Source organism: Ranitomeya imitator, chromosome 6 (assembly GCF_032444005.1).
Source record: "Ranitomeya imitator isolate aRanImi1 chromosome 6, aRanImi1.pri, whole genome shotgun sequence".
Lineage (NCBI taxonomy): Eukaryota > Metazoa > Chordata > Amphibia > Anura > Dendrobatidae > Ranitomeya > Ranitomeya imitator.
Genome location: NC_091287.1, coordinates 212,649,185 through 212,672,946, shown reverse-complemented (window position 1 = coordinate 212,672,946; position 23,762 = coordinate 212,649,185). Strand labels below are relative to the sequence as shown.

Genomic DNA, 23,762 nt, shown 5'->3' with positions numbered 1-23,762 from the left:
CCAGAGCAGTGTCAAAGGGTTGTTGGTTGGATAGCGGATAATGCTTCCAGTCACTTTGCCACCATCCTGTCTTCCACGTGGTCAAATCTCAGTAGCCGTGAGTCTGGACCGCATATTCCTCACCCTGATCCTCCTTCCCACAATGACGAGTGCCTGGAGACAACTGATCCCATACTTGGACACTCCGAAGAGCTGTCCACTTTTCCATTTATAGATTCAGGTCTCTCGCCCAGTCCACTTGAAGCGGGGCAAGAGGAGATCGCATGTAGCGATACCCAAATATTTGAGTAGCCACGGTCACGAGAAGGCGACGGTGGGAACGTGTCACAAGAGGTGGACGATGATGAGACACAAATGTCAGAAAGTCAGGAGGACCTCAACAGGCAGGAAAAAGCAGTGTGGTGGCTGCAGACAGAAGGCGGTCAACCATTCCCCGTAACACCAACACAACGGAAGTTGCCAGTCCTACTTTTAGCTCTTCCCGAGTCTGGTTGTTTTTTTAAAGACTCTGCTTATAACCCCAAACAGGCCATTTGCACCACCTGCCAGACCAGCATCAGCAGGGGTAGCAAAACTACCAGCCTGACCACCATCAGCATGATCAGGCACATGGCAGCAAAGCACCCGACTTTGTGGGCTGAACCCCAGGGTCCAGGGACAGTGTCTGCAGGTGACACCACTGCTTCTTCCGATGTTGTGAGTGCAAGCCAATCCCCTGTCCATGGTGCACATGAAGATGTCTCCTGCCCTGCACTTGTCGTTGCACACATTCAACTAGCACCATCAGCAAGCATGTAAACATCCTTGCCCCAACGCAGCATTCAGTTGCATTGGAAAGCAAGAGCAAATATGCAGCCAACGCCCCACAGGACACACTACTAAATTCAGACATTTTGCGACTGCTTGCGCTCAAAATGTTGCCTTTTAGGCTTGTGGAGATGGAAGCTTTCCACAACCTGATGGCGTCGGCCGTCCCTCGGTACTTGGTCCCCAGCTGCCACTATTTCTCCCGGTGTGCTGTCCCCGCATTACACAAGCACGTGTCCCACAACATTAGCCATGTCCTCAACAATGCAGTTACTGGGAAAGTCCACCTAACCATGGACACATGGACAAGTGCTTGTGGGCAGGGATGGTACATCTCACTGATGGCACACTCGGTTAACATAGTGGAAGTCAGGACTCAGTTGGACCTTGGGATGGAACACAACCTCCAAACGCTGCGGACTGCGGGCCCAAGTCAATCAGGGTTGCCCCACACTCTATAGCTCCTTCACCTCATCATCCTTCTCCTCCTCTTCAGTCTCTATCTCCGAAATGACCACATCAGTCACAAGGTTGGAAGCACTGCCTCAGCCAAGTGGCAACAGGCTGTGTTGAAGCTAATATTCTTAGGTGACAAACCGTACAATGCTGAACAGTTGTGGACAGCTCTGAAAGAGCAGGCAGATCTGTGGCTGACACCGCTGAACCTCCAGCCAGGCATGGTCTTGTGTGACAAAGGCCAGAACCTGGTGGCGGTTGCGAGGCGAGCTCACACACGTACCATGCCTGGCCCATGTGCTTAACCTCGTGGTTCAGTGGTTTCTCAAAACCTACCTGGAGCTGCCGTATGTGCTTGTCAAATTATGCTGCCTGTGTGCCCATTTTAGAAAGTCAGCTACAGCATCCACCGCCCTTGCCGTTATTCAGCAGCTTTTTTTGCTTCTGGCTCACCGACTGGTGTGATGTCCCCACGCATTGGAAATAGACACTGCAGATGTTAGATAGGATTTGTGAGCAGAAGAGGACGGTTGTTGACTTCCAGCATCAGCAAGGCCGTCTGTATTCAGTTCAGACTCAACACATAAGACCTCAGGTGTGGACATGGATGTCAGACATATGTACCATCTTCCAAATCTGTGAGGACTCCACTAAGATGGTGAGCTGCCATGACACCATAATTAGCATCACCATCCCGCTTCTCTGTGTTCTGAAACGCTTTCTGCTCACAATCAAAGAGGATGCATTGCAGGTGGAGCATGATGAGATGGAGCAAGGCACCATACAGGGTGATTACATACAGCCCAGCCTCATCTCATCCCAACGTGGATTGGGTGACAATGAGGAAGAAAAGGAGGAGGAAGAACAGGAGCTAATTTTATTCACTATAGACGGTACTACCTGCACAACTGTCATACCGTCTGTTCAGCGTGGATGGCCTGATGACAGGGAGGAGGAGGAGGAGAATAACCTCAGTCGTCCTCTTGGTTTCTTATGCTGCCTTTCCCGTGACCCTCGCATTCTCAAAATTTTGGGTGAGTGTCATTACTGGTTGGTGACACTTCTAGACCCAAGCTACAAGGAGAACTTTCTATCTCTTATTATTGAGGCGGACAGGTCTACTAAAATAGGGCACTATCAGAAGGCACTTGTTGTGGAATTATGAAAAAAAATTCCCATCTGAAGATGCTGGGGGCAGAGGTCACAGTTCGTTGGACAACCAAGGAATACAGGCAAGAGAGACCACTCCAATCCAGCAGAGGCAGGGAAACACAGTCAAAGTTCTGGGTGAGTTTTCACAGACCCTCCCATCACCAGGCCTTGAGGCACGGGGTACTCTCACAAGGAGTGCAAAGTTTGGGAAGATGCTGAGTTAGTACCTTGCTGACCGTACCAACGTCCTCCGTGCCTTATAATTATTGGGTATCCAAGCTGGACACGTGGCATGAACTGGCTCTCTACGCCTTGGAGGTCCTGGCTTGCCCTGCCGCTAGTGTTTTGTCAGAGCAGGTTTTAAATGCCGCTGGTGGAATTATAACTGATAAGCACATCCGCCTGTCAACTGAAAATGCTGACAGGCAGACTCTTATAAAAATGAACAAGGGCTGGATTGTTACAGACTTCTCAACACCACCGAATGATAGCAGGGTAACATAAAATCAAATCCAGTCTCTTTTTTTTTGGGGGGGGAGGTCTATTACAATGCACCTCTTCACACCCACACATGGGTATACGCTTCCTGATTTTGTCTATTTTCTGTTGTCCTCCTCCTTCTCTTCTTCCTCATTCTCCACCACCATATCACCAGGGTGATCGTGGTTTGTGAAGCAACACCCACATTATTTTTTTTTAAAGGGTGTTTATGTAAAAACTATTTGTTAGACAGTATGTTTATGTATACCCCCATGGGTAAAAGTTTATCAGCCCAAACACATAGTGCATGGGTATTACAAGTATAGGAGATCGGCTCCTATCTATTGGAAACCGTTTTTCATGAGGCCCTCCTCCACGTCTCTTCCAAGGGGCATTGGAGTGCCTCCAAATTTTTGGCAGCCCTTACATTCACTGCATAGGTAAGCCCTATGGGAGACCCACTTCCTAATAATGGGAACATTTTTTCATAAGGCCCTCCTCTACGTCTCTTCAAAGGGGCTTTGGAGTTCCTCCAAATTTTTGGCAGCCCTTACATTCACAGCATAGGAAAACACTATGGGAGACCCACTTCCTAATAATTGGAGCATTGCTTTCAGAAGGCTCTCTGACCTCTACGTCTCACCCGAGAGGCATTGGAGTTCCTCCACATTTTTGGCGGCCGTTGCTTCAATGCATAGGCATACACTATGGGAGACCCACTTCCTAATAATGGGAACGTTTTTACATGAGGCCCTCATCTACTTCTCTTCAAAGGGGCATTGATGTGCCTCCAAATTTTTGGCAGCCCATGCATTCACTGCATAGGAAAACACTATGGGAGACCCACTTCCTAATAATGGGAACATTGTTTTCAGGAGGCCCTCCTGTATGTCTCTTCAAAGGGGTATTGGGGTGCTACCAAATTTTGGGCAGCCATGCCACTCACTGCATATACAATAACATTATAGGAGACCTACTCTTTAATAATGGGAACAGCAAAGCATAGCCGGCTGATGGCTCTAAGAATAGTGAGAGCTGACTGCTGGTCCTTTAAGAATAGTAAAGGCCGCCTGATGGCTTTATAAAAATAGCCTTTGTGACTTTGAGTCCCTCCTTCATAAATGAAATAGGATGTGTCTGATGATGTGTCACACACCACGTGGCCAAATATGGTTGTAAAATGTTAAAATGACATGACCCACTGAATGCATTTGTCTTGGTTGAAAGCAATGCTAAAGCTCAAAAGCGCATCAAAAACACTACATGTGAACCTAGCCCAAGGTGTGGAGGAGCATTTTTGGCTTTGGTTATTTGCTTTGCCTTATATACAAGTCATTACCCTGGAAAGGATGTTACTTAACATATTTCCCAGGAAAATTGATTTTGTTTTTGTTTTTGTATGTTTTATATTGAGTCTGTAAAAGTGGCGCAAGACTCTTGACAACATTGTTCACAACAGTGACATGGAAGTCAGAAATGCTTCCAGGAGTCTTCCCCATGCTGTTCCCATGTCATTTGAGCACTGTTCCCATCGATTTCTGCAATTTCTAGTCCCTTTGCAGACTGCCGGGGGAGGCCGCCGGAAAAATGCTCGCGTTTCCCATACATTGGGCTCTTTGCTCGGGTCGAGCACCCGAGCATTCTAATTTGCTCAACCCAAACAATGAGAACCCAAGCATTTTAGTGCTCGCTCATCACTAGTAACTACAGTATGATTAACTTATCCTTTTTATCAAAGGTAATTTGTGGTCTTCCTTTCCTGGGACAATCTTCATAAGAAGCAGTTTCATAATAGTGATTGATTGTTTTCATGACTGTACTTGACTGTACCTTTGAGGTTCTAGCAATTTTCTGGTCCAGCTTACCATCATTTCTTAAAGTAAAGATGGGCTGTCGTTTCTCTATAGCTAGTTGAGTAATTGGTGCTATAGTCTGTGTTTTCAACAGTTGTAGAATATGGCTCAGCAGCACTGTATGGAACTGTGTACCAATGCTCACACCTGATGGTCGCAAACACTTTCTGAAGGCCGATGATTCGACAAATGATCCATGTAAACCTATGGAAAACCAAATCCGTTGTGCCCATGGTGCGGAAAATACCGCGTGGAAGCGCTGCGTTGTATTTTCCACAGCATGTCAATTCTTTGTGCGGATTCCACAGTGTTTTACACCTGCTCCTCAATAGGAATCCGCAGGTGAAATCCACACAAAAAAAGCAGGAAATCCACGGTAAATCCGCAGGTAAAACGGTGCGGAAAAATCTGCACACGAATCCACAACATGGGCACATAGCCTTATACTCCTTGTCCATATGTGTACATTTGTTATTTTGCTGCCTTCACTCTGCATCTACAAGGTGCACATTCCAATAAGAACAAGAAAACCCAATGCATGAACAGATATGTCCAAAATTTTGACCCTTGCTGTATATTAGATTGTAAGCTTGCAAGCCGGTCCCCCTACTCCTATTTTTAATTATAGAGTATTGTGTTACTTTGTAATCTCGTATATTGCTTGTATATGATGGTGTTATAAAATTAAAATTATTAGAACTGTCATTGCACAATAACTAGGTTATTTTTTTCAGTTAAAAACATTAATACTGTGCAATGTGACTAACTTATGCAATTTACAAATATATTGTTAAACTAAAAGTGTATTCAGACACTCCTGTATCAATGTAAAAATAATTCTTATGTAATCGGAGTCTATGACCTTGCACCCCCGCTGAGCCCTGTTTTAGACATAGCACAATATTGTAAGAATCTCAACTGTAGCTCTATCCTTCGTTTGCAATCTTTTCTTGGCCAGGTAGTAAAATCATAGGATAAAGGAGCAAACAAGGATATTTACTGTATATAAGATCTGTCATCAACAGAAATTCCTTTTATTTTTTAAAGAGTTCTATTTATTTTTTCAAATTTTTTTTACAGTGTTAACAAATGCAATTTTCTGCTGATCTTGGACCTGCAGCAAGTAAAGAAAATCTTGAACCAAAACACAATTGTTTTTAACGCTTTGTAAACTATTTTTAATAGTATAAAAGCTCATCATAAAGTAATTGTGTTAGGGTACCGTCAGACATAACGATATCGTTAACGATATCGTTGCTTTTTGTGACGTAGCAACGATATCGTTAACGAAATCGTTATGCATGACAGCGACCAACGATCAGGCCCCTGCTGGGAGATCGTTGGTCGCTGGGGAAAGATCAGAACTTTATTTCGTCACTGATCTCCCGCTGACATCGCTGAATCGGCGTGTGTGACGCCGATCCAGTGATGTCTTCACTGGTAACCAGGGTAAACATCGGGTTACTAAGCGCAGGGCTGCGCTTAGTAACCCAATGTTTACCCTGGTTACCATTGTAAATGTAAAAAAAAACAAACACTACATACTTACATTCCGGTGTCTGGTCACGTCCCTCGCCTTCAGCTTCCCGCACTGACTGTGAGCGACGGCCGGCCGTAAAGCAGAGCACAGCGGTGACGTCACCGCTGTGCTTTACGGCCAGCGCTCAGTTAGTGCGGGTAGCTGAAGGCGAGGGACATGACTAGACACCGGGAATGTAAGTATGTAGTGTTTTTTTTTTTTTACATTTAAAATGGTAACCAGGGTAAACATCGGGGTACTAAGCTGCGCTTAGTAACCCGATGTTTACCCTGGTTACTCGGGGACCTCGGCATCGTTGGTCTCTGGAGAGCTGTCTGTGTGACAGCTTTCCAGCGACCAAACAGCGGCGCTGCAGCGATCGACATCGTTGTCTATATCGCTGCAGCGTCGCTTAATATGACGGTATCTTAAAGGAAATTTGTGTTGATGACAGCTTGTATGAATATACTTCCTTTCTACTTTGTGTGATCATGCAATTTACATACAGGTTATCTGAAAAATTCCTGAGGGCCTAATCTATTGAAGAAAATAATAAATGTAAAGAATGCCCTGGATCATAAAATAACAAAATTAATTTGATTCTAACAAACATTTACATTGATCCAGTTTGGGGAATTAACAAATATAATTTACTGTATTTGTACACAGATTTTAAAGGAGAAAAAGGGTCATTTGGTCTGCCAGGGTCTAAAGGCGATAAAGGAGATGTTGGCTCCCCCGGACCCCCAGGTGTGTAGATGTTACAAACTTGCAAAGCCCTGTACAGTATGTGAATTTTACATGTGTCGTGTCAATCAATTGTCTATTGAAATTGAGCCTCAGTAGGATCAATCCTCCTAAGCAATCTATGTGGATACATAAATCATAGAAAATAAAATAAAATGTAACCTTGATATTTGCGATCTGATGAGATATATATATATCTAATATATAAAACTGAATGTGTGTGTGTATGTCCGGGATTGGCATCTGCACCGTCGCTGCTACAGCCACAAAATTTTGCACAGTCACACGTCTGGTCCCCGAGAGCGTCATAGGCTATGTTGTGAGGCGAAATTTTAACCCCGCGCGTTCCAATTCACCAAACAATTTTGCCCCTATCTACATAATGGGGAAAAAGTGAAAGGAAAAGTGTTGGAGGCAAATTGACAGCTGCCAGATGTGAACAAGGGGGACTTAAAGAGTGAGAGCAATGGTGCCAAAGAGTATATACCATACAGTTGCTAAGGTGGGGCCCCGACATGGGATACTCACCACACACGGGGATATGAACACACACAAAATGCGCCACACACTACCACGTGCTTGAACACATATACCACCCTCAGCACACATTTCACCACGCATACACCAACCTCGCCACTTAAAAGTCGAAACACAAAAGTCGCCGCTCAAAATTCACCACGCGCAAAACGCGCCACGTGCAAAACTAGGCTCACGCAAAACTCGCCACACGTGCAAAACTCACCTCATGGAAAACTCGCCACACGCGGAAAAATTGCCACATGCACAAAAGTTGCAAAACATGTAAAAGTTGCCTCACACAAGACTTGCATATACTCAAAACGCACCACACATAAAACTCGCCACGCGCAAAACTCGCCATGCGCAAAACTTGCTGCACACAACTTGCTACACTAACCTGTCACATGCAACTCGACACAAAAAGTTGCTACACGCATGTCGCCACACAAAACTCATCTCACAAAAGTCGCTACATGCATGTCGCCACACGCAACTCAACACACACAACTTGACACATGAAACACGCCCTAAAACACACACAAGTCTGGTATTATCCTTCAAAAATAAAAATCTGATTAATAAACGGACAAACTACAAGAGCAACAACAGTACCATATAGGAAATACGGCAGCTGTCAGTCACATGACCTGTCTATTATGTGTATGTGAGAGCTAATATATACTGCCAGGGGGGAGGGCTTCTTGTTGGCTGGGGATTTTTCAGGCTGCCAATTTAGCTTACAAATACTGAGGTAAAAATACTGAGCAAATAACGTGTGAACGAGGTCTAATACAGGAGGAGATGACACACAGGTATATACTATATACAGGGGAGATGACACACACATATATACTATATACAGGGGAGATGACACAAGTATATACTATATACAGGAGGAGATGACCTACAGGTATATACTATATACAGGAGGAGATGACACACACTTATATACTATATACAGGGGAGATGACACACAGGTATATAATATATATAAAAGGAGTTGACACACTGGTATATACTATATACAGGGGAGATGACATACAGGTACATACTATATACAGGGGAGATGACACACAGGTATATACTATATACAGGGGAGATGACACACAGGTATATACTATATACAGGGGAGATGACACACAGGTATATAATATATATAGGAGGAGATGAGACACTGGTATATACTATATACAGGGGAGATGACATACAGGTACATACTATATACAGGGGAGATGACACACAGGTATATACTATATACAGGAGGAGATGACACACAAGTATATACTATATACAGGAGCAGATGACACACAGGTATATACTATATACAGGAGGAGATGACACACGTATATACTATATACAGGAGGAGATGACATACAGGTATATACTATATACAGGAGGAGATGACACACGTATATACTATATAGAGGAGGAGATGACATACAGGTATATATATATACAGGAGATGACATACAGGTATATACTATATATAGGAGGAGATGACACATAGGTATATACAATATACAGGAGGAGATGACATACAGCAGGTATAAACTATTTACAGGGGAGATGACATATAGGTATATACTATATACAGGAGGAGATGACATATAGGTATATACAATATACAGGAGGAGATGACATACAGCAGGTATATACTATTTACAGGGGAGATGACATACAGGTATATATACTATATACAGGAGATGACATACAGGTATATACTAAATATAAGGGAGATGACAAACATGTATATACTGAGGGGAAAATGAGGTGTGAGGTGAAAATGAGGGGTGTGAGGTGAAAATGAAAAGGTGTGAGTGCAAAATGAGAGGAGTGAGGGAAAATAGTGGAGTGATTAGAAAATGACAGATGTGAGGTCGAAATGACAAGTGTTAGGGGGGAATGAGAGGAGTGAGGGTGAAAATAAGAGGAGTGAGGGGGAAAATGAGAGGGGTAAGGGAGAAAATGAGAGCTGTGAGGGGGAAAATGAGAGGCGTGATGGGAAAATAAGGGAAGTGAGGTGCTATAACTAACCACAGATATTTTCCATGCCCAGGCAACGCCGGGCTCTTCAGCTAGTATGTATATATATATATATATATATATATGTACAGTGTATATATGTGTGTGTGTATATATATATATATATATATATATATATATATCTTATATATAAAGCAGAATGTGTGTGTGTGTGTGTGTGTGTGTATGTATGTATGTATGTATGTCCGGGATTGGCATCTGCACTGTGGAAGCTACAGCCACAAAATTTTGCACAGTCACACGTCTGGACCCCGAGAGCGTCATAGACTAAGTTGTGAGGCGAAATTTTAACCCTGCGCGTTCCAATTCACCAAACAATTTTGCCCCTATCTACATAATGGGGAAAAAAGTGAAAGGAAAAGTGTTGGAGGCGTCGCAGCTACAGCCACAAAATTTTGCACAGTCACATGTCTGGACCCTGAGAGCATCATAGGCTATGTTGTGAGGTGAAATTTTAACCCCGCACTTTCCAATTCACCAAACAATTTTGTCCCTATCTACATAATGGGGAAAAAGTGAAAGGAAAAGTGTTCGAGGCGTCACAGCCACAGCCACAAAATTTTGCACAGTCACACGTCTGGACCCTGAGAGCGTCATAGGCTATGTTGTGAGGTGAAATTTTAACCCCGCGCTTTCCAATTCACCAAACAATTTTGCCCCTTTCTACATAATGGGGAAAAGTGAAAGGAAAAGTGTTGGAGGCAAATTGACAGCTGCCAGATGTGAACAAGGGGGACTTAAAGAATGAGAGCGATGGCGCCAAAGAGTATATACTGTACAGTTGCTAAGGTAGGGCCCCGACATGGGATACTCACCACACACGGGAATATGAACACACACACAAAATGCGCCACACACTAACACGTGCTTGAATACATATTACCCTCAGCACACATTTCACCACACATACACCAACCTCGCCACATAAAAGTCGAAACACAAAAGTCGCCGCTCAAAACTCGCCACTCGCAAAACTCGCTACATGCAAAAACTAGGCTCACGCAAAACTCGCCACAAGTGCAAAACTCACCTCATGGAAAACTCGCCACACGCAAAACTTGCACACGCGGAAAAATTGCCACATGCACAAAAGTTGCAACACATGCAAAAGTTGCCTCACACAAAACTTGCACATACTCAAAAGGCACCACACATAAAACTCACCATGCGCAAAACTCGCCATGCGCAAAACTTGCTGCACACAACTTGCTACACTAACCTGTCACATGCAACTCGACACACAAAAAGTTGCTACACGTATGTTACCACACAAAACTCATCTCACAAAATTCGCTACATGCATGTCGCCACACGCAACTCAACACACACAACTTGACAAACGAAACTCGCCCTAAAACACACACAAGTCTGGTATTATCCTTCAAAAATAAAAATCTGATTAATAAGCAGACAAACTACAAGAGCAACAAATGTACCATATAGGAAATACGGCAGCTGTCAGTCACATGACCTGTCTATTATGTGTATGTGTGAGCTAATATATACTGCCAGGAGGGAGGGCTTCCTGTTGGCTGGGGATTTATCAGGCTGCCAATTTAGCTTACAAATACTGAGGTAAAAATACTGAGCAGATAACGTGTGAATGAGGTCTAATACAGGAGGAGATGACACACAGGTATATACTATATACAGGGGAGATGACACACAGATATATACTATATACAGGAGAGATGACACACACGTATATACTATATAGAGGAGGAGATGACATACAGGTACATACTATATACAGGAGGAGATGGCATACAGGTATATACTATATACAGGAGGAGATGATACACAGGTATATACAATATACAGGAGCAGATGACCTACAGGTATATACTGTATACAGGAGGAGATGACATACAGGTATATGCTATATATAGAAGATGACATACAGGTATATACAATATACAGGAGGAGATGACACACAGATATATACTATATACAGGGGAGATGACACACAGCAGGTATATACTATATACAGGGGAGATGACATACAGGTATATACTATATACAGGAGATGACATACAGGTGTATACTATATATAAGGGAGATGACAAACATGTATATACTGAGGTGAAAATGAGAGGTGTGAGGTGAAAATGAAAAGGTGTGAGTGCAAAATGAGAGGAGTGAGGGAAAATAGTGGAGTGATCGGAACATGACAGATGTGAGGTCGAAATGACAAGTGTTAGGGGGGAATGAGAGGAGTGAGGGAGAAAATGAGAGGTGTGAGGGAGAAAATGAGAGATGTGAGGGGGAAAATGAAAGATGTGATTGGGAAAATGAGAGGCGTGATGGGAAAATAAGAGAAGTGAGGTGCTATAACTAACCATAGATATTTACTTTGCCCAGGCAACGCCGGGCTCTTCAGCTAGTATATATATATAATATAATGTGTGTGTGTGTGTGTGTGTATATACACATACAGTAAATTGATCTCTCTGAGAATCTGCCCCTGTCGCTTATTGTAAATGAAATGAGGAGTTACCGGTGTGAAGCATGTAAATTGCAGATTGTCCATCATTACATGTCTCATACTGATAACTAAAAGAAAAAGCAATGGATTCAGCTACAAGAATAACATTTCCTTTACTTTTATTCATTCATATATAAAATTGTACAAAACATACATAACATTCCAAAAGCAAAATACCACCATCTTTCAGGTGCATGTACTAAGGGTGCTACATGTGCCAGAAATGTGTCGGTGGTATTTTGCTTTTGGATTGTTTCATTTTTGATAATTTTTTATTTTTATTTTTCATATTTTTTTCATTTTTTCTATTTTGTGTGTTTTTTCGGGCACTATTATCAATCTATATAGAGTGTACCTCTATTTCCTGGTGGTCCCTAGAGGGATGTGTTTTTTGATTTTTATTTTTTATAGTGGCATTGTACAGAATTCATAATAAAGATTGATGCTTTTAGGGGTAGGTTTTGTTCTTTTTTGGTTGGCCTAGTCATATACTCCCCTTTCAGATAATTGATAGGATAGTTGTTTTTGTTCTATGTATGTTTTGTGGAATTTTTTATATGAACGAATCAAACATCAAGAAATTGTATCCATATAGCTAGATCCATCTCTATTTTGTTTACTTGTCTTCCCACATGAGCAGTGGTGTTTATCCGAGCTCCGGATAATTGCAGACTATTGGGGTGACCTGGCTACTAATTTCATTTACAATAAGATCTGGAGGCAGATTTCCAGAAAGATTCATGTCCGGCCCATAGTTCTTAGCTGCACATTTACATATTCAGAAGAAATATGGATTTCTCTGGAATTATGCATCATATTGCAGATAGGTATACACTGGGGTGGGTTTATGGTATATAATGTTGGCTGTTATCCTAATGGCCTCCCTTAGGCTAGGGTCACATTGCGTTAGGGCAGTCCGTTTAGCGTATAGCGTTACGGACTGCGCTAACGCAATGTTTCAAAAAGGATCGCGTTTGCCGATCCCGCTAGCACAGATCCCCGATCTGCGCTAGCGAGGAACAGACCGCGAACGCTGCAAGCAGCGTTCGCGGTCCGTCACTCAAATGACGGCACATCGCTAGCGCATGCCCAATGTGGGCGTGCGCTAGCGATGCATTCGCTATTACAGCAATGGCAGCATTAACGGACTACGTTACATTGCATTATGCCGCGGTGTAACGTAGTCCGTTAAACGGAGTCACATAACGTAATGTGACCCTAGCCTTATGCCGTCTTTGTGCAGAATGACCCCTCACTACTTGTCAGCAATTTTGATGATAATGTAGGATTTATTTTTCGTCCTGAAAGTGCTAGCCTTCCTTTATGTGTAAGATTGTGTTGAATCTCTATCCTCTGTTATTGATGGTTATGATTGTTTGACAAACACAGAATAGAACGTATCAATATTACTGCCCCTATTATGGGTAGAATTAAAATTAACTTTCAGTTTTAAACCAGAATTGATAACTAGAAAAGTGATTTTTGTGTTTTCCTGAGACTCAAAGTGTCTGTGGACATGGTGCTGTTCAACATTTTTATAATTGATCTAGATAAGGGAACTGAAGGTAAACTGATCACATTTGCAGATCACGCAAAGTTAATAGGGATAACTAACACTAGAGACGACAGAGAAAGGATTCAGAAGGATCTAGGTAAGCTTGAGCAATGGGCAGCGACTAATAGCATGGTATTTAAGAGTGAGAAATGCAAGATTCTACATCTGGGCAAGAAAAACGAAAATTACATCTACAGAATGGGAGGAATAGAACTAAGCAAGAGTGCAGCGCAGGGTCCTGGTCATTGCAGTAATGTTATTTCCCTCTAGGGGGGAGTGATGTTACGTTCGGAGGCAAAGTAAGACAACCGATTCCAGGTATCACAAACATGCAACACATTTCGCCCTCCAGGCCACCAGGGGGAGCTATGCTCCTATTTATTAGGGCACTCTTCACACTTAGGTAAAACTGGTTGCTTGGAGAGGAAGTTAGGCAGTTGCTGGCTGAGCTTTGCTCAGGTAGTTGGTCCCTGACAGGGGTGGGAGCCTGCCAGAGGCCGAGACAGAAGGACACTTGCCTGTGCCTGCCCTAAGTGCGGCAGCTTCTAAGAAAGAGACACGGAAGAGAACTGCATTGTAGAGAGGGTGAAGAAGTCATAGCAAAGGAGTGGATACCAGGAGGAGTTCTGCCCTACACAGGCTGCCTCCTTCTGAGGCGCAGGATCCCGGTAGCTGGAACATCGAGGGAGCAACAGTCTTTTATGCCTTGCTCCAGAGACCGGCAGGACAGCTAATTTCACGTTACCTATCCGACCCTATACCCAGGAGGCAAGGTGGCACCGCTTAGAGGCTGGGGCATGATAGAGTCCCTGTAAAACGCCTCATGCCACCAGTCATACGGTTTTGTCCTATCCATCTGGGGGACAGAGAGAGAGACATAACATCTACAACATCTGTGAGGACCTTATGAGACGCTTAGCAGTAAGGTACTACAACACCATGGCACTAGAGGAAGGCTACTGATTTCTACCTGGACAAGGGGACTCTTGATTTGCCTCCAAACTGGCCGGACTCTGGTGCTCTGGACTGTGGATGCTGAAGCCTTCAGTAAAAGGTAAAGAGACTGCAACGTTGTGTCCTCGTTCTTCACTGCGTCTCACACCATCCACCATCTACACACTGGGAAGCCCTGGGGACATACTTCACCTGTGGGAAGGTATACCATCTAGCTGCCATAACATCACCCCAGCAGACCCCTTAAAGCCGCGTCGGTCACCCTGACCGAATAGCACAGGTGGCGTCACAAACATATCCCTTTAAAGACCTTTCTCTTTTACATGGACGTCCCAAGGGCCACGGACCGGGTCAGCCACCGTGACATCCCCCCTGTGAACCGAAGGACCCGGTACCGAGTACCTCACTGCCCTTAGGAGCACTCCAACAGCACATGTGTAAAAGACTTGGGTATACTAATAGATAACAGACTGCATATGACTCAACAGTGTGATGCAGCATCAAAAAAGGCAAGCACAGTTCTCGGATGTATTCAGAAAAGCATACAATTTAGATAATGTGCAGTTGTTATCCCTCTCGACTCCTCCTTAGTCAGACCTCATCAGGAATAATGTGTCCAGTTCTGGGCACCACATTTTAAAGAAGACATTGAAAAATTAGAGCAAGTTCAGAAAAGAGCAACCAGGATGGTGAGCGGAAAGCAAAGTATGTCCTACTTTCCTAAAAGAATGGTTAAATTTGGGAATGTTTAACTTTCAAAAAGAGGCCTTAGAGGAGATGGAGCGCCCGCTAGGACTGTGGGGTACTCGTGCCGGGTCCGGTGGTCCTTAAAGAGGTAGTCACGGTGGCGGTGACCAGGTCCGTGTCCCTGAACGTCAGAGTTAAAGGAAAGGTCTTTAAAGGGGATGGTTTGTAAGAAAATAATGTTCGTGACGCCACCTATGGTATTCGGTCAGGGGTGACCGATGCTGCTAAAGGGGTCCACTAAGGATGATGATACTGCAGCAGGGATGGTATGGCTTCCCACAGGTGAAGCTTAGTCCCCGGAGTGTAATAAATAAAGATGACAAATGGTGTAATTCAGGAAAGAATTGGAGGACACGAGGTTGCAGTCTCTTTACCTTTTTACTGATGTAGTTCAGGTACCCCGATTAGAGGCGGTCTTTGGAATCCTGGAAGCGATTTGGAATCCCCATAGCCAGGTGTGGTTGGAAGCCTTCGTTACTGCGCTGTAGTGTGCTTCCCTTGCTGCCTGAGGCTTCACACAAGGTCCTCTCTCTCTCTGATCTATATGTAGGACAGTATCTGCATGGCAGGCAACGCGAGCCTTTTTACAGGTGTCCTTACTTGCGGCGACTCCGGGCTCTATATGCTGCTGTGCCTTCGGGTGTAGTGGTGGATAGGTGACTTGAAATCTACTACCCTCCGGTTTCTGCTGTGGGGCATACAGTCCCACACAGCCTCGGACTCCAGGTGTCCGGTTCCCGTGCTTCAGCATGGATTGAGCTCAGTCGCAGCTCCCCTCCAGCTCCACACTTCTTCTCCTTTGCTCCTTCTCCCCTCATACTCTCCACAGGCAGACTACTCACTGACTCCTCTCTGACAGACTCCTCTCTTTCATACTTGCTAACTCCTCCCCCAGCCAGAATATATGTAGGGAAGCTCCCCAGAAACCGGGTCTAGAGCTCCCCCTTCAGGCCTTGAGTCAGAAAGTGTTGAATGTACGTGTTACCTGTTAAAGGGATCCTCCTTGCTTCTAGGCATGGCATCACCCTCCCCGAGAGGCAGGCAATACTACTGTGGTACCCGGACTCCTGGGGTGCCACAGAGACTTAATAGCTGTATACAAATATCTGAAGGGATGTCACAGTGTAAAGGGTTTATACTTATTCTCATTTGCACATGGAAACATAAGAAGCAATGGAATGAAACTGAAAGTGATAAGATGCAGATTAGATGTTAGATAAAAATGACAGTGAGGGTGATCAATGAGTGGAACAGGCTGCCCCAAGAGGTGGTGAGTCCTCCTTTAATGGTAGAATTTAAAAAGAGGCTGGATAGACATCTGTCTGAGATGGTTTACTGAATCCTGTGCTGCATTCAGCAGGGGGTTGGACATAATGAGGTCCCTTCCAACTGTAAAAATAAATAATAATCATCCCATCTTGATGTTCCTCCCAGTCTTCACCCCTGCCTTCCTTGCTGGTGTACACTCGGCAGGATGCTGCAGCAGTTGATACCTGTGTTTCATCATCAGTATCATCAGAGATGTGCTGCAATGGTCATTTGACCATCTACAGTACCCTTCCCACGTACTCATCCTTGAACAGCACAAATTGTTGTGCATTAGTGTACTCAATCTCTTTGAATTGTGGGGCAGGGCCATGTGGATGGCCCTTGGAACCACAGCCAGCAGAGTCTTCAAAAAGAAGAAGTGACTGCTGCATGACTTGGAGCTCAGACTGCTTGCCCGATTTGCAAGGAGGTGAGGGGGAAGAAAGATGTCCATGGAATGAAGGTGCAAAATCTGGGCTTTAAGTAGGGGAGCGGGTGGAAGACAAAGCAAAGGGACTGAAGGCACTTTCAGCCAACCAATCTAAAACCACCTTTACTTGTTCTGGCCTCCCCTGTCATGTCAGACGCTATTCACACTAGGGCATCCGACAGACAGCGGTAATTCCACATTTGTCCACTATACGCTCAGTGGCACCGGCTAGATTTTATCCAGGTTATCCAGGGTTAATCTGGCTGGTAATCTGGTTGGAGGCTGGGTCACGCCCGTGGCCTTTAAATAGTCATTTTGGACTTTGGGCGTCGCCGATTATAGCTTGTGTCTTGTTCCTGGTGATCTCGGTCTGGAGTGGTGGTCTAGGAGTTGAAGTATCGCATCTGGTGGTGTATTATCCTTTGTCATATTTCTCCTTCCTTTTTTAGTGTTTATTTTTGCCCTGTGCACATTATAGTGTTTTCCTGTGTGTCTGCGGCGTGGTGCGTTTTCAGTTTTCCCTGTCTTTACTTTCTGTGTAGGTTGGTGTGTGGTCTTATCACTGGGTGGCGGGTGGAGGTTTCAGCATAGGGCTGAAACAGGAGTTAGGGTCAGGCCTGGCGGCCCAGACAAGCACACCATCAGTGTAAATTCTGGGAGAGGGACAGACAGGGTTTTCCCTAGTCTGAGGGATATCGCAGGGACCCGGGTAATCAGCTTTAGTCTACCCAATACCCCCGTTACATTATAATTGGCCCAAAATAAATTTTGGATGCCATGGATCCCATGACTTCCATAACCCGCCAGTTGGAGGCGCTGTCCTTACAGGTCACTGAGTTGAAGGGGGCAGTTCAGCAACAAAGTCTTGTACAGTCATGGACAAAAATTTTGAGAATGAGACAAATATTAATTTTTCCAAAGTCTACTGCTTCATTTTTTCTAATGGCAATTTGCATATACTCCTGAATGTCAGAGTGATCAGCTTAACAGCAATTACTGTACTTGCAAAGTCAATATTTGCCCAGAAAATGAACTTTAACCCCCAAAACACATTTCAACATCATTGCAGTCCTGCCTTAAAAGGAGCAGCTAACATCGTTTTAGTGATTGATCCATTAACACAGGTGTGGGTGTTGATGAGGACAGGTCTGGCGATCAATCAGTCATGATTAAGTAAGAATGACATCACTGGACACTTTAAAAGGAGGCTGGTGCTTGGTATCATTGTTTCTCTTCAGTTAGCCATGGTTATCTCTAAAGAAACACGTGCAGCCATCATTGCACTGCAAAAAAATGGCCTAACAGGGAAGAGTATCGCAGCTACAAAGATTGCACCTCAGTCAACAATCTATCGCATCATCAAGAACTTCAAGGAGAGAGCTTCCATTGTTGTCAAAATGGCTCCAGGGCGCCCAAGAAAGACCAGCAAGTGCCAGGGCCGTATCTTAAAACTGTTTCAGCTGCGGGATCGGACTACCAGCAGTGCCGAGCTTGCTCAGGAATGGCAGCAGGCTGGTGTGAGTGCTTCTGCACGCACTGTGAGGCGGAGACTCTTTGAGCAAGACCTGGTTTCAAGGAGGGCAGCAAAGAAGCCACTTCTCTCCAGAAACAACATCAGGAACCGACTGATATTCTGCAAAAGGTACAGAGAGTGGACTGCTGAGAACTTGGGCTAAGTCATTTTCTCTGATGAATCCCCTTTTCGATTGTTTGGGACATCTGGAAAACAGCTTATTCGGAAAAGAAGAGGTGAGCGCTACCACCAGTCTTGTCTCATGCCAACTGTAAAGCATCCTGAAACCATTCATGTGTGGGGTTGCTTCTCAGCCAAGGGAATTGGCTCATTCACAGTCTTGCCTAAAAACACACCCAAGAATAAAGAATGGTACCAGAATGTCCTCCAAGAGCAACTTCTCCCAACCGTCCAAGAGCAGTTTGGCGCCCAACAATGCCTTTTCCAGCATGATTGAGCACCTTGCCATAAAGCAAAGGTGATAACTAAATGGCTCATGGAACTAAACATAGAGATTTTGGGTCCATGGCCTGGAAACTACCCAAATGTTAATCCCATTGAGAACTTGTGGTCAATCATCAAGAGACGGGTAGACAAACAAAAACCAACAAATTCTGGCAAAATGCAAGCATTGATTATAGTCAACAGCATTTTTGGTGCCAAAGATATTTCATCGAATTTAGGGTAACTTTGGGGTGCTGATTCTGAATATGTCATCAGTTTTGCCAGATTGGCTCAAGTTTTTGAGATTTTTCGTAAAATGTGTAAAAAAAAGACGTAATTTGCTACACGCGCATTAACTTTATTGATATTGTCATGAATACAATAAATTTAACAAAGTAAATGTTGATTTTAGTTTATTTGAACTAGTTTTAGAAAGTAATCTTCAAAAATGAACAAGACTTGAAAGATAGGAGACATTTAATCGCTGGAAAAGCGCTTTTTATATGATTTTCTTCTATGTGAGCTATTCGGGCAGTCACACTGTAGATTCCAGCAGTAATCAGCCATCATATGTCTGTCCCATCTGCCTTGGTACCTTTCCTCCATCACCATAATATCCTGATGAAATCTCTCCCCTTGTTCTTCGCTAAAATCTCCAAGGTTTTCTGGAAATCTGTCCAAGTGACTGTGAAGATAATGCAATTTAATGCTCATGTGTACACCCAGATTTCTAAATCTCAATAGCATGTTTTGTACCAGTTCTTCATAATTGTCTGCCTTTTGATTTCCCAAGAAGTTCTTCACTACCAACACAAAACTACACCATGCAGCAGCTTCAATGTCATTCATTTCCTTAGGAAAATTTGAATCTTTAATGAGTTTCCGAATTTGAGGACCATCAAAGATTCCTGCCTTCAGTTTTTCGCTACTAAGACCAGGGAAAGATCTGCAGATGTACATGAAGCCATTACCATCTTTGTCTAATGCCTTGACGAACTGCTTCATTAATCCTAACTTTATGTGAAGTGGTGGTAGAATGATTTTTTCCCTGTCCACCAAAGGTTCGTTCACTATGTTTGATGCTCCTACTGTCAAGGTATCCCTTGAAGGCCAATTCAGTTTCTCCCAGTGCTGATGTTTTGCTCTACTATCCCACATGCAGATGAAGCAAGGATACTTTGTGTATCCACTTTGCTGTCCAAGTAAAAAGTTGACCATTTTTAAATCAACACATATCAGCCACGAATGTTCATGGTAGCACAGTTTCTCCAAGACCATTTTGACATTTTTGTATTGTTCTGCAAGTTTAGTTGAGTGAGCTACTGGAAGAGATGCACACTGATTGCCATTGTTCAACAAAACACATTTCAAACTCCTTTTAGAACTATCTATGAAAAGCCTCCAGTCTTCAGGACGATATACTTGTAAACCCATTTGCAGCATCAGGCCAGGAATATCCTTACAATATACAAGTAGGTCATCTTCACAGAAAAATTGAAGAAGTGCTTCTTCTCTGGTCCGGTAAGATGTAATTTTAGTTCCAGGCGTCAGACAAATTTTTTCACTTAGCCTTGAAGCTAAAAGTTCGGATGCACTTTTTGAGAGGTTGAGGTCTCTTATTAGATCGTTGAGCTCTCCTTGGGTAAATTGCGTAGGTGTTCTGAAACTTCCTTCATATTCTAGTTCATTTCCAGAACTGATGTTTAGCTCCATACCCTGCATTTCATCATCATCAGGTGGGGAAGGTCAGGTAACATGGTAAACACAGGTACAGGCACATCTTCACAATGAGGGACAGGCCTTCTTGCAGATTCCATGTTAGGATACTCCCATTTTCGTTTCTTATGCTTATTGAATCCTTGCACTTGCACTGCACAGAAATAACAGTCATCATGATGATTTTTTTGCTCTCTCCACACCATTGGAACACCAAATTTGAAGCTTTTTCTTTGTCCTTTGCTCCATTTTCGTAATAATTCGATACATGCTTTGCACACTATGTGTGGTGCCCAAAACTTGTCTTGGTCCCCAAGCATAACCCCAAAATAGGCAAAATACACTTTTTTTACGAAGTCTGTTATGTTTCTTCTATGTTTTGGCAGTGTGTATTCACCACAAATGTAACAGAATGAGTCTGGATCGTTAAGACAACTTCTTCTTGATGAGTTCATGCTTTTCACTGGAAAACAGACAACAACATAAAGTTAGTGCAAAAATCAAGCTATGAACAAACTTTTAGAACACTAATTAACACAAAACTATATTGAGAACTGCTCAGTTCAAGTACTAATCCAAAGAAATTAATGAGATGATGCGTCGCATTTACCAACAAGTGCTATAAATAAGATACCAAAAATCTCAAAAACTTGAGCCAATCTGGCAAAACTGATAGCATATTCAGAATCAGCACCCCAAAAATACCCCAAATTCATTAAAATATTTTGGACACCAGAAAAAAAAATTTTTTTTGTTGACCTTATGCAAGAATGGACTGCTATCAGTCAGGATTTGGTCCAGAAGTTGATTGAGAGCATGCCAGGGAGAATTGCAGAGGTCTTGAAGAAGAAGGGTCAACACTGCAAATATTGACTTGCTGCATTAACTCATTCTAACTGTCAATATAACCTATTGGTACTCATAATATGATTGCAATTATATTTCTGTATGTGATATAAACATCAGACAAACACTAATAAAAACCAGAGGGCAGCAGATCATGTGAAAATATAATTTTGGTGTCATTCTCAAAAATTTTGGCCATGACTGTAGTGTCTAATGTGCAAGCTGAAACTGCAGGTAGAGTCGCAGAGCCAAAGATCCCTTTGCCTGAGAGGTTTGCTGGGGAACGCAGTAAATTTGTTGTTTTTCGTGAAGCTTGCAAATTATATTTTCGTATGCGCCCGGTTTCCTCAGGTAATGAGGCTCAGCGTGTGGGCCTAGTATTGTCATTACTGAACGGAGACCCCCAAGCAAGGGCATTTTCATTACCATCTGATTCAGCTGCATTTAACTCAGTGGAGATTTTTTTTCCTGCTCTTGGACTCATTTATGATGATCCTGACAGACTGGCTCTAGCAGAGTCTAAAATACGCGCTCTCCGCCAGGGGGAGCGAATGGCGGAGGATTACTGTTCTGAATTTCGCCGCTGGGCAGTGGACACACAATGAAATGACCCTGCGCTGCGGAGTCAATTTGTACATGGGGTTTCGAGAAGGGTTAAACAAGCCCTCCTTATGTATGAGACTCCTGCTTCTCTAGAGTCTGCCATGAGTCTTGTTGTCCGCATTGATCGCCATTTGTGTCAGGGGGCGCAAGAGACGCCGTCTATGGGGGAGGGCATAGGTCACGTGTGGTTGCTACAGGTGAGCCCACGGAGCCTATGCAAATCGCAGGGGTATCACATCATCTTGCCTCCTCACTCAGGAAGCAGGGAGCCTGTTTTTGCTGTGGTAAAAAAGGGCATTATGTAAATGCTTGTCCTCTGTTTTCTAAGAAAAGCGCAACGGCGGAAAACTTCTAAGCTCAGAGGGTGTGGAGGAGGCCAATCTGAGCTTATGCATATCCTCCATGTAAGAAACTCCGAAAAAATGCAGTCACTGAATCCAATAAAAATATCTTTATTACAAACCACTAAAATGACATACAAAAAGGCCAAACAGATAGTGATAATGGGGCCAGCAGATGACAAAGCAAATGCCGCAGGCAACATGAAAAAAGCAGTCGCCCAAGGTATAGTGACCCCGGCAAAACTCCAGAACCAACCAGCTGGTGTAACAGGGCACATACCAAACCACAAATCAACCACACAGTATCATAACGGTATCAGCTGTGCTATAACTTGAGGTTACATGGTAACCCAGGTAGTACACATAGGTGGGGTAGAAGATATGTGGACGCCAAAATTACTGTGCATAATACCTGCTGGAGAGGGTCCGGGCCAGTGCAGGGGACACGGGACACCCCGACGCACGTTTCGGTGAATGTACCTTCCTCAGGGGGAGCATATCCTCCATGGGGGTCTCTCAAAGTTTGCTCCCTGCCAGAGTTATTGTCGCTGGCAGAAAGCTGCCAATCACTGTTTTTGTGGATAGTGGGTCGGCCACTAATCTCATTGATGCGGAGTTTGCGTGCACGGCCGGGTTCACGGTCGATAAACTGCCTCATCCTATCCGGGTGGTCACCATCAATGCTACTCCACTCCCACAGGGGGAGATTACTGAGTTTGTGGCTGAGGTTAAACTCCACATTGGGGTCCTACATTCTGAGCAAGTTACATGTAGGGTGCTCAGTAATCTTCCTGCACAAATGGTTCTGGGTTTTCCATGGTCGTCTATGCACAACCAGGTGATTGACTGGAAAACTCAGGATATTATTCAGTGGAGGGGATTTTGCCAGGAGAATTGCCTGGCCACATGTGTGTCTGCTGTGACTTCCAGCATTCCTGAGTCACTGCTGGATTTCGCAGATGTGTTCTCTGAGAAGGATTGCTCTGAATTGCCACCACATCGACCCTATGACTGTACTATTAGGTTTAAACCAGGGGCCAAGTTGCCGAAAGCTAGGATGTTTAACATCTCTGGTCATGAGAGGCAAGCCCTAAAGGACTACATTGCCGAGAGTCTGAGCAAAGGGCACATCAGGCCTTCGTCCTCGCCGGTTGCAGCGGGGTTCTTCTTCATTAAGAAGAAAGATGGCGGACTTCGCCCGTGTCTGGATTTTAGGAAGTTAAACCAGATTACGGTTCGTGGTC

General features: G+C 43.9%; 1 protein-coding gene across 2 annotated transcripts in view; it reads left to right on the top strand.

Moving 5' to 3' along the window:
* COL15A1 (collagen type XV alpha 1 chain) overlaps nucleotides 1–23,762 on the top strand; it is a 1,189,398-nt gene that overhangs the window by 887,015 nt on the left and 278,621 nt on the right. For both annotated transcript variants that reach the window (XM_069730463.1, XM_069730464.1), the window contains one exon: nucleotides 6,937–7,017. In XM_069730463.1, coding sequence (XP_069586564.1) covers nucleotides 6,937–7,017 — 81 coding nt within the window. The remainder of the gene's footprint in view (nucleotides 1–6,936; nucleotides 7,018–23,762) is intronic.